This window comes from Coptis chinensis, chromosome 8 (assembly GCF_015680905.1).
Source record: "Coptis chinensis isolate HL-2020 chromosome 8, ASM1568090v1, whole genome shotgun sequence".
Lineage (NCBI taxonomy): Eukaryota > Viridiplantae > Streptophyta > Magnoliopsida > Ranunculales > Ranunculaceae > Coptis > Coptis chinensis.
In genome coordinates this window covers 13,302,073-13,317,316 of record NC_141463.1, presented here as the reverse complement: position 1 = coordinate 13,317,316, position 15,244 = coordinate 13,302,073, and the positions used below count along the sequence as shown (strand labels likewise).

The window sequence follows — 15,244 nt, the reverse complement described above, 5'->3', positions numbered from 1 at the left end:
ATCATCGGATCAACGAGTGACGATCTTCAAGACCTGCGTAAACCCTTGATCTTAGATACTATTGATGAAAATTGTTTTTGCTAAGTTATTGATAAAATAAATAAAAATACAAGCTTTCAAATTACATTATTACCTCAATTGTTGTAAATGATTCGGGTCATATCGGGATAGCTAATTTCAACATTGTTGTAAAGTTCATCATCGAATAATAATTTGATTGCAAGTAGTGTTAAAGCTGACTCCATGTCACTTTTAACACTAATCAAAGTTATCATTTTGATTTTGGCGGGAGAATTTATCTTGAACGTTGCTTCCAGCACATGAGTCCATTCTTAAAGTGAAAATTTGGTGGGAATAACAACAATTTTGTGGGTGACTCAAGACTAACCTAAGAGAACAACAGAGGGAGGGGGAGAAATTTCAGAGAGCATGAGTGGTAGGAGTGTTCGTGGAGTAGTAAGTACGGTGAAGAGCTCGTTTGAATTACAATGGGGTGTGGAGAGAGTTTTTTAAGGTTATAATGGTCATATTAATAAAAATGGGGTGTGGAGAGAGTTATTTAAGGTTATAATTGTCATATTAACAATGGGGTGTGGAGAGAGCACCAGTTTTTTTTGGAATAAACTTGCCGTGTGTAGAGAGACAATCGGGGGGTGTGACGAGTTTTACAAATGTTAAGAGTAACATAGGGTACGTGACCTACTACCCGGTATTGCATTGTAAAAGCATGGATATATGTTATAAAAAATGTCATATAGGATGTAGTATAGCATACTTTATGGTATATCATACTCATGTTCTATAAACATAAAGTATATCATACTTTTATGGGTGGTCCAATTGTTTAATTCAATATAAGAGTTTTACGTTTGGTAGTATGTCATAAAAGCTACAATCAATCGATATGACTATACTCATAAATGTCATACTTTCGATGTTATTTCACTTTTTATTTGATATGTCAATAAGAGTTTTATATGTTGGGTCTAATCACGATAGATATGACACTATATATCATACTTTCGAATATTATGTTACTAATATATGATATTATAATATATGCTACTAAGAGTTTTATATGATAGATATGACACTATATATGTATACAGAAACATACCGGAAAGTAGAATTGTTCATAGTTCGGTAGCTATGAATAATGAGATGTTCATAGTCCCTTTCTCCCCACGCATTACAATCAAGAATTGGTTTCTTAATCTCATTACTGTAATTAGTACTAATCGGGCAAGTCCTCATCATAATGAGGAGGAACCAAAGTAGTATATTCACAATAATAATTTTAGATCTTCCGACCTCCTAGGAGTTATGTCAGATAATTTTAGATACTCACTGATAGATATGACACTATATATGTCATACTCAATTTTTATGTCACTATTTATAATATATGCTAATAAGAGTTTTATACTTTTGGTAGTATTAATAGCTAGAATCACGATAGATATGACACTATATATGTCATACTCGAATGTTATGTGAGTTTTTATAATATATTAGCTCGGGTAGTATATCATAAGAATCACGATAGATATAGCACTATATTTGTTGTCATACTAGAATGTTATGTGTTATTAACATATGACATATTCCTCCTCAAAGCGCTCAACCTTCTCATTATGTTCATAGTCCAATTGTGGTATAAACAAAGAATGCTCATAGCTCATGACTATGAACAATCATTGTCATAGTCAATTGTGGTATGAACACTCATTGTTCTTAGCTCAACACTCATTGTTCATAGCATTGAGTGTTCATAGCTACCGAACTATGAACAACCATTGTTCATAGTCGAATTGTGGTATGAACAAAGAATATTCATAGCTCATGACTATGAACATTGATTGTTCAGTGAAATGCATCTGATATATCTGAAAACATACCGAAAGTAGAATTGTTCATAGTTCGGTAGCTATGAATAATGAGATGTTTATAGTCCCTTTCTCCCCACGCACAAATCAAGAATTGGTTTCTTAATCTCATTATCGTAATTAGTACTAATCGTGCAAGTCCTCATCATACGAGGAGGAACCAAAGAATATATTCACAATAATAATTTTAGATCTTCCGACCTCCTAGGAGTTATGTCATATAATTTTAGATACTCACTGATAGATATGACACTATATATGTCATACTCAAATGTTATGTTACTTTTTATAATATATGTCAATTAGAGTTTTATACGTTCAATACCAACAATCACAGATAGATATGACACTATATATGTCTTACTTGAATGTTATCTCACTTTTTATATGACTGATAATGTTATCTCATATATGATACTATATATGTCATATTAGCACTCGAATCACTGATAGATATGACTCTATATATATCATACTCGAATGTTATGTACTTTTTGTTACTTTTTGGTTGGATTAACTTGTTGACCCGGAATAGTAGTTTATGTGATTTTTTTGTTGCATTGACTTGTTCACCCGGTTTGTTCCGGTTCTACCCTCGCAAATGTGTGGCTAGAAAACGCGCGCACCATTAGTTTCAGTACATCTCGCGCACGGTAGATTTAGCCATATATATATTACTAATAAGATGGTACTAATCGGTCAGTACCATTACCTTGTACATCCAAATTTAATACATGACCCAGGAAAGGTAGAGGTATCTTCCACCAATACAGAGACCCAGGAGGTAAAACATTGGCAAATTCAGTAGGGTGAGTGATGAGATGATCCTGTGCAGCACTCCAATTCAAATGAGTCACCAAATTGGAAGCATAATTCGCCAAACAATCAGCAGTCTTGTTTGCTTCACGATAATTCCATTCAATTCTTCTTAATTGAATGGGGGACGTCCTGATCACATCTTTTGGTGAGCAATTCATGTAAATATTTTGAATCGACTTCAATAACAATATTCTCCATTTGTAACTCAATAAGAGCAAGAACACCCAACCTTAAAGCACAGAACTCAGCAAAGATGGAAGTAGCATACGGAATAGGAGCAGCAATACCAAAGATAAAACCACCTAGGCTATCTCGAAGAAAGCAACCAGCACCCGGTTGCCTAACGAAGAGCCATCTGTATTCAATTTAAACCAGGAGTCTGGAGGGAAAGACCAGTGAATGGTGATAATGGAGCGCACCCTTTCTCACATGAAAAACGAATGGAATGGGAAAATGAATGAATGGAGCAGTCTAGTTGCAATACGTGGAACTCTGGAGTGCAACGTGACCACGCTGTTCTGTCCTGACAAATTTTATGCATATCTTCTCTGTATATGAGATTGCATTCAACATTTCAAGCCAACATGGTCAGCTAACATAACACAAACTGGGGGCAACTCCAGAAACCATCAAATAAATCATTGACATTCTTCGAACCAAAATGTTAAATAAAAACCACAATTAGATTGCATCGTTTCTTATGGAAATGCTCTAGGTGGTTAAAATTGAAAATGGATTATTAACTTCCACTTTAGAATCTGCAAGGAAAGGTTATCTGTACGGTAAGTTTTAATAATAATATACAACTACTGCTTTCCAAAAGTACATGGACAATGACTTGCTCTCCTATAAATGGGACTGAAAAAAAATCCCAAACACTCTTTTGCCCTTCTAATGATGAGAAATCACACTGCATTTTAAGCACATGTATCTTCATTTTCTCCTGTGTTGTCAAAAGAATCCTACGTCAACACCAAAGATAATACAACTATACAGTATTTCAGCGACCAAGTGGTGAACTCCTCTAACGTATCAAAAGCTTTCCATTGATTTAGCCAGCTTCCAGATTTCTTAAAGCAGGTCCACCGTCCACGGTATGCCAAAAGTAGCTTTCGTTTTTCTTCCTTCTTCATGGTAGCCTCACTTTTGACTAACGAATCACAATCAAGACTTGTTTGACTTGAGCAGAAAATGCTGCGACAACAGAATCATTATGGTTTCAAAGAATACCTCCAATGCTGGGGGCCGGAAACATCCAAAGCTCCACCTGCAATTTCCCACAACTGAACTCATATGATGCAAACCACCCATCCGCTCAATTGATCTGCCTATTATCACTCCATATTACCTTGACCCAAATGTCCCAGTAAATGTTGCTGATAACAATCACAAGATACGTGAAAATTCATGTCAAAGAAGACTAAAAGGATGGCAAAATTGGAACCCAAATCTCATGTCTTCCGTGGTTCTGCATTTGCTCACAGTTCAAAGCATACACAACCTCACAATTCCCCGAAAAGACAATTAAAAGAAGTCATTGTAGTGCTTGATCAGGTTCAGCAAAAAAGCACCCCCCTACATCATTCCATCATTCATTTGTAGGCTACAGAAGTAACACATTTCCTGCTTCTTTGTTTCTTGTCAATTAAATGCTTCTTGTTCAGAAAAGTGAAGTGGCACGGTAAGGCTCCAAGCGAGAATCGAAAGAAGTTCCCATTCCTTCACCTGAGGTCACTCCGATGCAAAACAAGCACCCTTAAACCTCGTTGCTTTCTCTTTTCAATCGTAGACATTATGACCCGTAATACATTATCTGCTTCCTCCTCGCTTGCCAATTCTATGCTGGTCTGGAAAAGTGGAAACAGTGTGGATTGGCTCCACCACTTTGTCTTTCTGATCCCAATCTTATGCTGGTGTTCCTTCAATGTGGTCTCTGAATTGATTCCTACGATGTTCACTTGTTCTACTTGTCTACCAACAGAAATGACATTATCTAAGCTCATCTCAACTTCTAAAATCCACTGTGGATCCGCAACACCACGAAATTCTGGTGTACCAAATCCGACCAAACTTGGACATAAAACCACCAAGACAAACCTCTCAGTTATTATAAGAAACTCCCCCTTCTGCTTGAGTGTTCTGCAGGTAACAAATATCTCATCCTTGAACTTCACATCATCAGCCTCCTGTAGCATTGATATCCCTATTGCTTCTTCCCAGGAGTAGGGTTGCAAGGGCAGTTCCCTAGTAAGAGGCCTTGGAAAACGTGCCCGAAAGCGGTGGGACCTGTGGAGGCGGCTTCTGTTGCGGATGCTTTGTGCAGTTTTTCCAGTCACCTCAAGAATGCTAGCCACTGGTCTTGCCACAACTCCTGCAGTTCCTAGGGCAACTCCTACACAATGAAAAAACTATATACCTTCAGAAGTGATTATGCACATGGAATAAACGTTACATGGCGATGATGGTGGTGCTGGGATAAAACGGGTAAAATGTAGGTCAATGCATCTAGTACAACCTGAGAGAAATCCTGGAAGACCATGCTTTTCTGCTCCCCGAATAGGTGATTGGAGAAGTCCAGTAAGGCCCTGGATTGGATTAAAAAATATGGAAAAGATGATACATCAAACATAAATTATTCTGCCGATTTTTCAAAACAATATTGCATTCACTGCGCTTATAAACAATTTAGAGGTTGCCAAATAAACAACTTAACGAGTTCTCTTCTCGCACTTTAAGGGGAGGGCAGGGGATCTCAAAAGAAAAAATACAGCCAGGAATATTCAGGTATTGACACAAATATAGGCATGGATTCTGCATATTGAAATATCTTAACATCCACAAGACATGTCATGATGTTGCAAATCTTAGCTGGTATCGTGATATGTTGCGATACACTGCACCATTTTGAGTCATGGCCAGAGAATTTACTCCAAAGAAGCATATATGCTGGTGAATGGCTAAAAGCTAGATGGATATTTTAAGCACTTAAGAAAAGCAAGGAATGAGAGTTAACGACCAGAAGGATAAAAACATAAAAACATAAAATGGGAGCACACATAGAACAGGTTTGGGAATTCCTACTTTTCAGAGTTGTTTTTAATCTTGAAGTTATTCTTTCGTATACAATTCATGCATAGATCAGGTTTGAGAATTTGTACAATGGCAAGGTTGGCAACAAGTCAAACCGCTTTGATGTATTCATTAAATCTTATCCTGGAACGACTTATTCAACATACTAATTTCCAGCAAGTACTCTAAAAACATTTCTATTTTGTGGAAACATCAACACCAAATATTTCAAATAATAACCATAAGAAAAGTATGTTTATGATAAGAGCTTGAGATATACCTCTAAAAACTCATTTAAAACACCTTTGCTGTGTGAAGCTAGACCGGTCCACTGTTTTTCCAATGTGGAAATAGCTTGATCATCAAATGTAAATGCGACAATACTCTGCAAGTAGAAATCTTCTAACTTTCAACAAGACAAAGAGGATTATTAAGCTTTTCAATGACATTAGGTATGAGGCTATACCTTGTGAACAGACTTACTGAACTGGGTTGCAGCAGTGCTACTGGCGTAGACTGTACTATAAAATAGGCTAGTTATACCTTGTGCCATGCCAGTAAATAATCCAGAAGGACTCTGCAGAGGCAAAGGTAAATTTTCAACATGAGTAATGGTTCTGTGGATATGATTCATCAGTCTGAAATACTGCACACCTTCAAAATTCCAGTGGCAGGAACAGATAAGAAATCCTTAATCCCGAGGCCAAGATTTTTTGCAAATCCCATTGGATTTCCTATTACACTAGCAGAACCAAATATCTGCATAAGTTGCAAAAACATCATAAGAAAAATTAAGAAAGTTAAGAAGTTAAGAAGGAACACTGGAGCACCAATGATGGCGACTGCAAAACACTCCTGCTAGAAAGCATCTTGCAAATAGCAAAACATAACCTTTTTCGTTATTCAAAATTTTCCCTAATTCGGTACTCTCAGCAGATGAACACCACAGGATAAATGAAAATATATTGGGTTCTTGATGATGTACTTCTAACTTTAAAATACTAATTAGACATACTATTGCTTTGGGAGAAGAATAGAGAGAAAGAAAGAGGAAGAGGACAGCCAGGGGGGGAGCGGGGAGTGTTAGCACATCTACCATATGTGTTCTCATTCTGAAAAGAAGACCAGGGTATTGGAAACGGGTCGATCCTAGACCTCATAAATATGCAAGTTCAACTAGATCTCAAAATTCATATGTACCAGGGCAGGCAGTGATTATGCGAGAAGGGACCAAGGGTGGAATACCATGAGGTATGCTTAAGGGGATAAATCAAAATGAGCTAGATAAAGATATTGAAGAAGTTCATAATGATTTAGGGGGGTTAGTGGAGTGTCTTTTGAGCTTTGTTTTCCGTGTCTTAGTATTTGAAGTTTTGACAAGAGCACAAAAATGGGGAACATGGTCATATATGTTTGATTGCTTAGGGAGGTTTGCTTGTTCTTTTTCAGTGATTCACTATGATGAGGAGATTATCTCCACAAAAATTCAGTAAATTTGGATATATATATATATATGGGGAGGGATAGAGCCACATTTTTGATATGCAAATGAATTAAGGTATGGTTATTTGTGGAGATGATCTCCCCACCATAAAGATCATTCTCACAAAAAAATTATAATATTTGGATACGTCTAACCATGTAAAAATTAGTGTTTATTTTTGAACTTTTCATCTAAAGGTCCAAATTTTTTGTGAGCATGTTCGAAGGTTAGATTTCTTTGAATGAGCTGAATTTTTGTGAGCATGTTCTCCATAGTGAGGAGTTCATATCTACAAAAATTCAGCCTTTAATTCAACTTTTAAGTTCACGATTTTGCTTGGATTCGTTTACAATGTGCGGCTATAATATGGCTACAGTGAATGTGGCTCTATCCCTCCCCTACATGTAGATGTTAATCAATTAAGTTTTTTGTATTCATTCTAATGCAAACTCACATGTAGATGCATTCAATCAAGTGTTTTGCATTCATTCTAATGCAAGCTCACTTGTAGATTCGTTCATTCAATCAATCAAGTGTTTTGAATTCATTCTAATGCAAACTCACTTGTAGATGCATTCATTCAATCAATCAAGTGTTTTGCATTCATTCTAATGCAAACTCACATGTAGATTCATTCAATAAATCAAGTATTTTGTATTCATTCTAATACAAGCTCGCTCGTAGAAGCCTTCATCCAATCAATCAAGTGTTTTGCTTTCATTCTAATACAAGATAGGGCAATAGCTTTCTTTTGTCCTTTGAATTACGACTTATTTGTTTTTGGGTTCGATCAAGTTGCTATGTCAGTATGTCGCGGGTTAATGTTATTATCAAAGATAATTGACATTTACTATTGAGTGATTACAATATTTAAGATATTTAAGGTAGCGTTAAATCCTAACCATACACAAATGATTGATTATGCCTCCCACACCTATAATTTCAATGTCGATCGTAGAAATTGCTGGGAATGTGGACCAATCTAATATTTTTGGACAGTTGTATACGCGTAGGTCCACGAAATTATGGATCCCATGCAATAAGTTCTATTAATTTGGGCATCTTGCTACTATAGTTGAATTACTCCATAATAATCCTTTAATACACAAATTTTTCGTAACATTTGTCATTTTGTAGGAAAAAATATGTTGTATGTTTAAATGTAATTAAGTCAATGATCTCACATACAAAGATCGACCCCATTTTGTCTTTAGGGCCAAACTAACATATCACTTTGACCAATATAGTCTTTGCTCTTTACGACCCGGCCAGCTTGAAGTCTCGAATTACGCATCTACTGATGTTCGTCATGGAGCAAAATAAGACAATAGTTGAGCGCACAATTGTAGCAAGTCGCAAACCAGTTCTAATTATCAATACAAGATTTCCAAAATTCAGGAGATTTCTGACAAGCTCAAAACCAAATATCTTAGCCAAACTCAAATACTTTTTAATAATTTAGGCATTTATAGTACTTTCAGAGCAATACTTTGTTAATGACATTTCGAGCATTTCAACCAGTGGTCAATGTTTCAGACTACTTTTTTAATTCAAAATCAGACACATGATATAAGGGGTAAGAAAAAAAGAACTGAGTAAAGGCCAAGGACCAAGAGTAAACATGGTTTCATTCAAACTAGGGTCCGGCCATTGCCAATGACCAAATTGCTTTTGCCAAGGCCATAAACATGTTTGGCAAAAATGCCCTCACTCCCTAATCATAATTCATAAATCGAACACTTTGTCTTCTCCAAATTTTCTTCCACTTCCACTTCTTGAAATTTTTAATCACTCTTAAATATCCACTCTATATTAAAAACAGACTCCGATTGAAATTTTATAGTTTCACTTTTTATAACTTTAATCGCCTTTTCCACATTTTTTTGAAAATCTATTCAGACCATAAACAATGTGTAATCAAGAGAACTTCCTAAACACATATCTTCTTGTTGAATAGAATAACTTCTTATTCTCCGATGAAGTCAATTGTAATATTTATTTAATTTCGTGATAGCTACATATGTTAGCGTCAAAACCAATTTTGCTAGAATTTCTACATGCAAGTTTTAAAGTTATCTAATTTTTTTCTCGGAAATATTTTTCGCGCACCATTAAAATAAATATTGATCAAGTCAAAATCAATATTGTCAAGATTAATTAAAAGTCACATTGGGGTGGGGTGCATCAAAATCTTAATAAATTTATTCATTTAAATGGAAGGATGTTAGATATTAATGAGATTAATATAAAAGAAATTTTATTTTTTTGGATTGAAATGGGTTAACCAAAATTCAAGACAAACATTTGCATACTATCTTCTTTTATTTGCAAACAATGGGTGTATGAGGTGGTTAACTACTATTACACCCCACCCCACCCCACCCCCACCCCCTAGATGACCCAATTAGGATTTCCCCCCGGGGGGCTAATACTAGTTAACCCTATAATTTTTTAGCTTAGAGGGCATTTTTGTCACAAATTATTTTGGCCAAAAGCAATTTGGTCATTGGCAATAATCGGACCCTCAAACTATTGGAGACACAATAAGAGCAAAAGGCAAAAGGAAGTCCAAAAGGGAAAATCCCATTCAAAATACGAGAGGTCGGGGGCTCGAATCCCGCTAGCATCAAAGAGTTACTGATCTCATTTAAAACACGCTTGCCAATAAATTAAAAAAAAAAAATGTGGCAGAACAACAAGTATAAAAATCCACACTTTATTAAAAATAATCAAGAACTCTAGTTCTTCATAAACCCACCTAACAATTCACACCTTTAATTCTAATCTTTCAAATAACTCAATAATATCAACTCTCCCTAAAACTAATTATAAGCCCTTTTACTAGGGTTTTACCTTGACAACAACGCAAACCAATTAAAATTCGCCAGGTGGAAATGACTAAATAAAACAAATAAACCAACTAAAATAGGGGGATGCCTAATCACTGTGCACCCTTTTGGCCCAACTTGACCATGACTCAAAGTCCAAATAAATAAGTCTAACGTATGTAAAAGTTGGGTTCAAGTTTAGGATGTTTAGGCTTTATCGGACGGTCCTAAATTTCCCACTTTTGAAATGACTTTTGACAACATCCAAGTGAGCTGAACTTGAGTGAGGGTGATCTTCATCCCGGGGAGATCATCCCAAATTAGTATTTAGGTTTTGTAATGCGTGTACAAGAATCATATAGTGTGACATTAGTTCCGAAAACTGATTTTAACAGCATAGAAGACAACATAAGATAAGAGTTCAACAAATGTTATCTTTTACCAAGGCATAAAAATATTTGAAGCTCACCTTGTACATTTCATGCAGTAGTTCTGGAGTAAAGTGCCTGATGAGAATCTCATGAAACGAGTCCAAGGTACCCATATGGTGAGTAATAGTTAGTTGTTTGAGATATACTGGAGCTCCTTCAACATCAGCAAGGGCCATAAGACCTCTCTGCAATCACAATTATCGTGAGTAATGGAATCTAAAGCTTATCAGACAAGTTAGTAGCAACAACAGTATGGCACATATCAACTAGGGCCATATAAGATGCCGGCAACGACACAATATTCAGTCTGCCATGTGATGGCACATATTTTTCTTAATCTCTCCATGATAAAGCTGAAATAACCTATAATTACAGGGTTAGTTAAGGACCCCACACTACTGCTTCGAATTAGGGATGACCCTTTCATCAAAAATATTACGCAGAACTCCCCAGTTGCAAGATCCAATGAGTTCAATAATCATATAAAATGATTAGGAGCGCACAATTCAACAAATAATGACCATTTATTCCAGATATTTAAAAAATCTAATGATAACCTCGGATTGCAATGGGAAATGAACATATTGAAACCGAGGAACACATCAGGAGTCAGAACAACATGCTTCCAATATTTCAGCAATAATATTGAGGTATTGTTTGGTACTGCTGAGCACTCCTTTGATTGACTAAGAATGTCAGAATAGACATCCATAACTTAAGTGTAGGGAATACAATGCAGAGATTTCCATACTAGTTGTCCCTCGTCATGGAAAAGAGAGAGCTTCTCATTCTTTAAAATTTAAAGTAAAAATTTCTCGAGGTCAGATATTCTCACCTGAAAAGCTGTACCACTGATAGGACGAAGATATTCCGCAGATGTGGTTCCTTCATTTCTGAGCATCCAGGGACCACTTGAGAAGCTATAAAATGAAAACTTCCTTGTCATTCAAAACTTTCTTATGGATACAGGATTTGTTGCTTTAGATCATTGTTTACAAGACCAAACACAGACAATTACGAATTGCTTATCATACAATGTGAAGACAACTAATGGTCTCTAACACTAGACAGCCTCATCTGAAACCTCTGTGGTAGTATTTATAATCCAGAACTATGCCATTATAGACCAATAAGGACAGAATCATAGATATGTATTTGTTCTCTATTGTGCATGACGACACTTTCCTACAAAAAGAAAATATTCTCTGGAGTGACAATAAAAAATGGAAAGATATGAATGTAGAATAATCATATCCAATGCCGAACCATCTTACAGTGGGACACCACTCTACTTGATGTAACTTACAATATTCTAATAGGTAACATAGTCACAGATGGTTTCCAGATCCATGCCATGCAAAGCAGAAGATGGTGAATGACCTTTGAAGTATGAATAAAACAAAAAGTTCACAAAAATTTAAGACAGAATCACAGATAGGTTCAAAATCCTTGTCATGTAAATTAGACGATGAGAGTGATGGACAAATACTGGATTATGACTAAAAGTTAATTTTAGACTTCCAAGTGAATCACAAATGTTTCTATATAGTAAACCAACTATTTTACCTATATAAGAAGTGTGAAAGAAGGCCGTAACTAATTAAGTCGGACTCTCTTTTCTCTCCAAATGTACTTCTTCATTATCAATAATATAACTTTACTGTTATAGTAGCTAATCTTTGAAAATGTGAAACTGAAAGAAAGTATCAAGATAAATAGGTTATTCACAATAACTGACTCATTTTTAGTAAAGCAAATACATAATGAGCAGAAAAAATGTTTCAAGAATTACCTTAAAGTCAACTTGATAGGAGCCAAATCAAATACTTCAATGTAAATCTTGTTCTGCCTTCTCGCTAAGAAATATATTTGTTGCCAAAAATCTTCAATTGGAACTACAGATGGTAATGATGGATTGCTTCGGCGATTTTCTAGATATTTAGAAACACTAATTGGAAATATTTGCCTTCTGTTCGCACTCAGAGACTCATAATGTGTCGCATGCGGACAAAAATCTTTTATAGAAACTGTCCCGTCCGAAAGAGGATCCAATGCTGAATCTAGACATGGAAAGCCTCTGCTCAGTTTCAAAATTGTGCTTCTTACAAAATCGAACATGCATACAATTAGTTCTTCCTCAAGCTCAAGCCGCAAAGCTGCTAATCTGCAAGCATATCAAACTATATAAACATAAAGGACTTTGAAATTTAACAAAATAAATAGTTCATGCATAAGTGAACACCTTAATTTTATATATTCAAAGAAAATCAATGAGATTTCCTTATTTCTCCTCTTTGAAGCAGAAAAGAAAAAAATAGGCTGACACGATCCCTCAGAAGCAATGTGCATGACAGTTCCATTCTTCAACTTTGTATTATCATCCTTATTTTTCATCTGCCCTGATGAGTTTCCTCCAGATTCATGATCCAAGGACAGAATAACAGGATATGCAGTATTGTGCAACTGATTATCAACTTGCAATGACGAAATCTGAAAGTAAAATTTTTGTACTTGTGCATTTTGCATTAGGTCAATCATGGTGTCATTTGCAGACACGAAAAGCAATTCCTACAAGAAAATTAGACCTGAATCAATTAGAGAGCCAAAAAGTGGGTGTTAAAGAAAATGCTCAACACAAGAAAAATCTAAAAAGACAAACTTTCGAAAGGCCTTAAAACCAATTCCCGACAAGGAGGAAATTATTTGGCACAATGCTCAATGACAAATTATAAATTCAAAGGAAATTCTAAATTAGATTCCGCATTAAATAGAAACCGAATGCACAGCCCACGTTTCCAGTCTCACTGGTACCTAAACTTCAAAGAAAGGTAGGGCTGAACTAAGTATGCTCTATGGGGGCAAACATTGAGCAAAGGGGAGAACGTGTACAGGAAAGTGGTGCGGCTAGAAAATAGGGTGTTTGGACAACTGGAGGTTGTAGGTGTTTTTCTTTTCTTTTTTTCTTTGGGAAGGAAGGAAAGGGGTGGGGGGCTCGAGAGGCATTTTGTACACCGAAGGAGTAGCTTCGAAAGAATAAAAAGAGCTAGGAAAAGGACAGGCAACATAATTTTTAAACTTGACTGTCCAATAACAAATAGTATATTTTTACTTGGAATCAGAGCTCCAAGTTAATAACCGATCCCTTCCTCTTCTTCCCCTATAGTTCCTGAATCTACATTAGTGCTGTTTTGATTGGAGTTTAAGAAAAACCTTAAATTTTGTTTTTTTAATTAAACCCTAGATGTTGTATTAGGGATTCTTTGATTGATCAGTGTTGTGTTTGAAGGTTGGGTCGCGTATTGGAATATATTTTTTTTGCTTGGTGTTAATTATGTCTTCTCAGATTTGTGGAGTGATGCTTTTTCTTTGTTAAAGCACTTCAGAAAAGGCTGCTTCTTTTGTTATTTCGGAGACCGCCTTTTATTCGGTATTATTTTTGTTACACTTATCTCTCATTACTGGATATTTTCATTGATTGTCATTGGTTATCTCTGTATTCTATACTATGGTTGATATTGGAGATACTGGTCAGGGTCCCAACACTACTCAATCCCTTCCGTATTTTCATGATGATATAGCAGATCACTTCTATTAAGTTGATTACTTCTAGTAGGTTAGATGGTAAACATTATTTGGCGTGGTCTCACGCTGTTGGGGTTTTTCTTCGTGCTAATAAGAAATTCAAGTATTTAACTGATGATCCACCTAAAAAATCTGCTCCCAATGATGAAACTTGGAGGAGTGAGACGTCTATAGTGACTGATTATGGTATAGTATGGAAACAACTGCTGTGGTTGGCTATAGTTTTCAGCGTTCTTCTCTTGATCACTCGGTGTTTATTCAACCGTTTCAACGACATTCCGCTGGTACTGTTGTTCTTGTTGTTTATGTCAATGATATTATTATTACTGGTGATGATTTTGCTGTCATTGCAGATTTGAAATCTTATTTAGCTCAAATTTTTAATACATAAGATTTGGGACTTCTTAAATATTTCTTTGGGTTTGAAGTTGCTCGATCCAAAGATGGTATCTATTAATCACAATGGAATTATGGGACAGGTTTGCTCAGAGACTGGCATACTTCCTTCAAGACCAGTTGATATTCCCATACTCCTGCAGAAGGAGAGACTTTTGATGATGTTGGTTGGCATATGAGAATGGTTGAAATCTGATTTATCTTACTGTAACTCGTCCAGACAGTACGTTTACGGTTCCTGTAGTTATTCGGTTCATGCATACACCTCTCACACCTCACTGGGAGGTTTTTATCAAGTTCTAAGGTATTTGAAGAATCCTCCAGATCAAGATCTACTGTAAAAGCGATCACAGTCTCTGTCTGTTCGTGGATATTCTGATGTTGACTGGGCTGACAATAGTACTATTTGTTGTTCTAGTTCAAGGAATTTTACCATTGCAAGTGGTAATCTTGTTAAATAGTGTAACACGAAACAAAATGTACTTGCCGAATCCCGTACTGAAGCTGCGTATAGAGCTATGATGCGCGTTTATTCAACTCTTTCTAAGACGGGTGCTGTTGCTCCTCCTCTTATAGATGGCTTGTGATAAGCAAATTGTTATCTTTATTGGGAGTAATCTGATATTTCATGAACGTACGCAACACATGGAGGTTGATTGTCCATTCATCATGTACTTAATTATGACCAAAAGGATTGTTACACCTTTTGTGCACTATGGGAGGAGACCAACTTGATGATACTCTTATGAA

General features: G+C 36.0%; 1 protein-coding gene across 4 annotated transcripts in view; it reads right to left on the bottom strand.

Moving 5' to 3' along the window:
* Positions 1-3,421: 3,421 nt before the first annotated feature.
* The window catches only part of LOC147480037 (vacuolar protein sorting-associated protein, putative (DUF1162)), a 57,786-nt gene continuing 45,963 nt past the window's right edge, over positions 3,422-15,244 (bottom strand). For all 4 annotated transcript variants that reach the window (XM_086577895.1, XM_086577896.1, XM_086577897.1 and 1 more), the window contains 9 exons: positions 12,759-13,084; positions 12,309-12,680; positions 11,352-11,436; positions 10,555-10,701; positions 6,429-6,533; positions 6,241-6,351; positions 6,055-6,159; positions 5,221-5,290; positions 3,422-5,097 (listed from right to left, as the gene is read on the bottom strand). In XM_086577895.1, the coding sequence (XP_086434021.1) occupies positions 4,427-5,097; positions 5,221-5,290; positions 6,055-6,159; positions 6,241-6,351; positions 6,429-6,533; positions 10,555-10,701; positions 11,352-11,436; positions 12,309-12,680; positions 12,759-13,084 (1,992 nt within the window). In that variant the 3' untranslated portion in view covers positions 3,422-4,426. The remainder of the gene's footprint in view (positions 5,098-5,220; positions 5,291-6,054; positions 6,160-6,240; positions 6,352-6,428; positions 6,534-10,554; positions 10,702-11,351; positions 11,437-12,308; positions 12,681-12,758; positions 13,085-15,244) is intronic.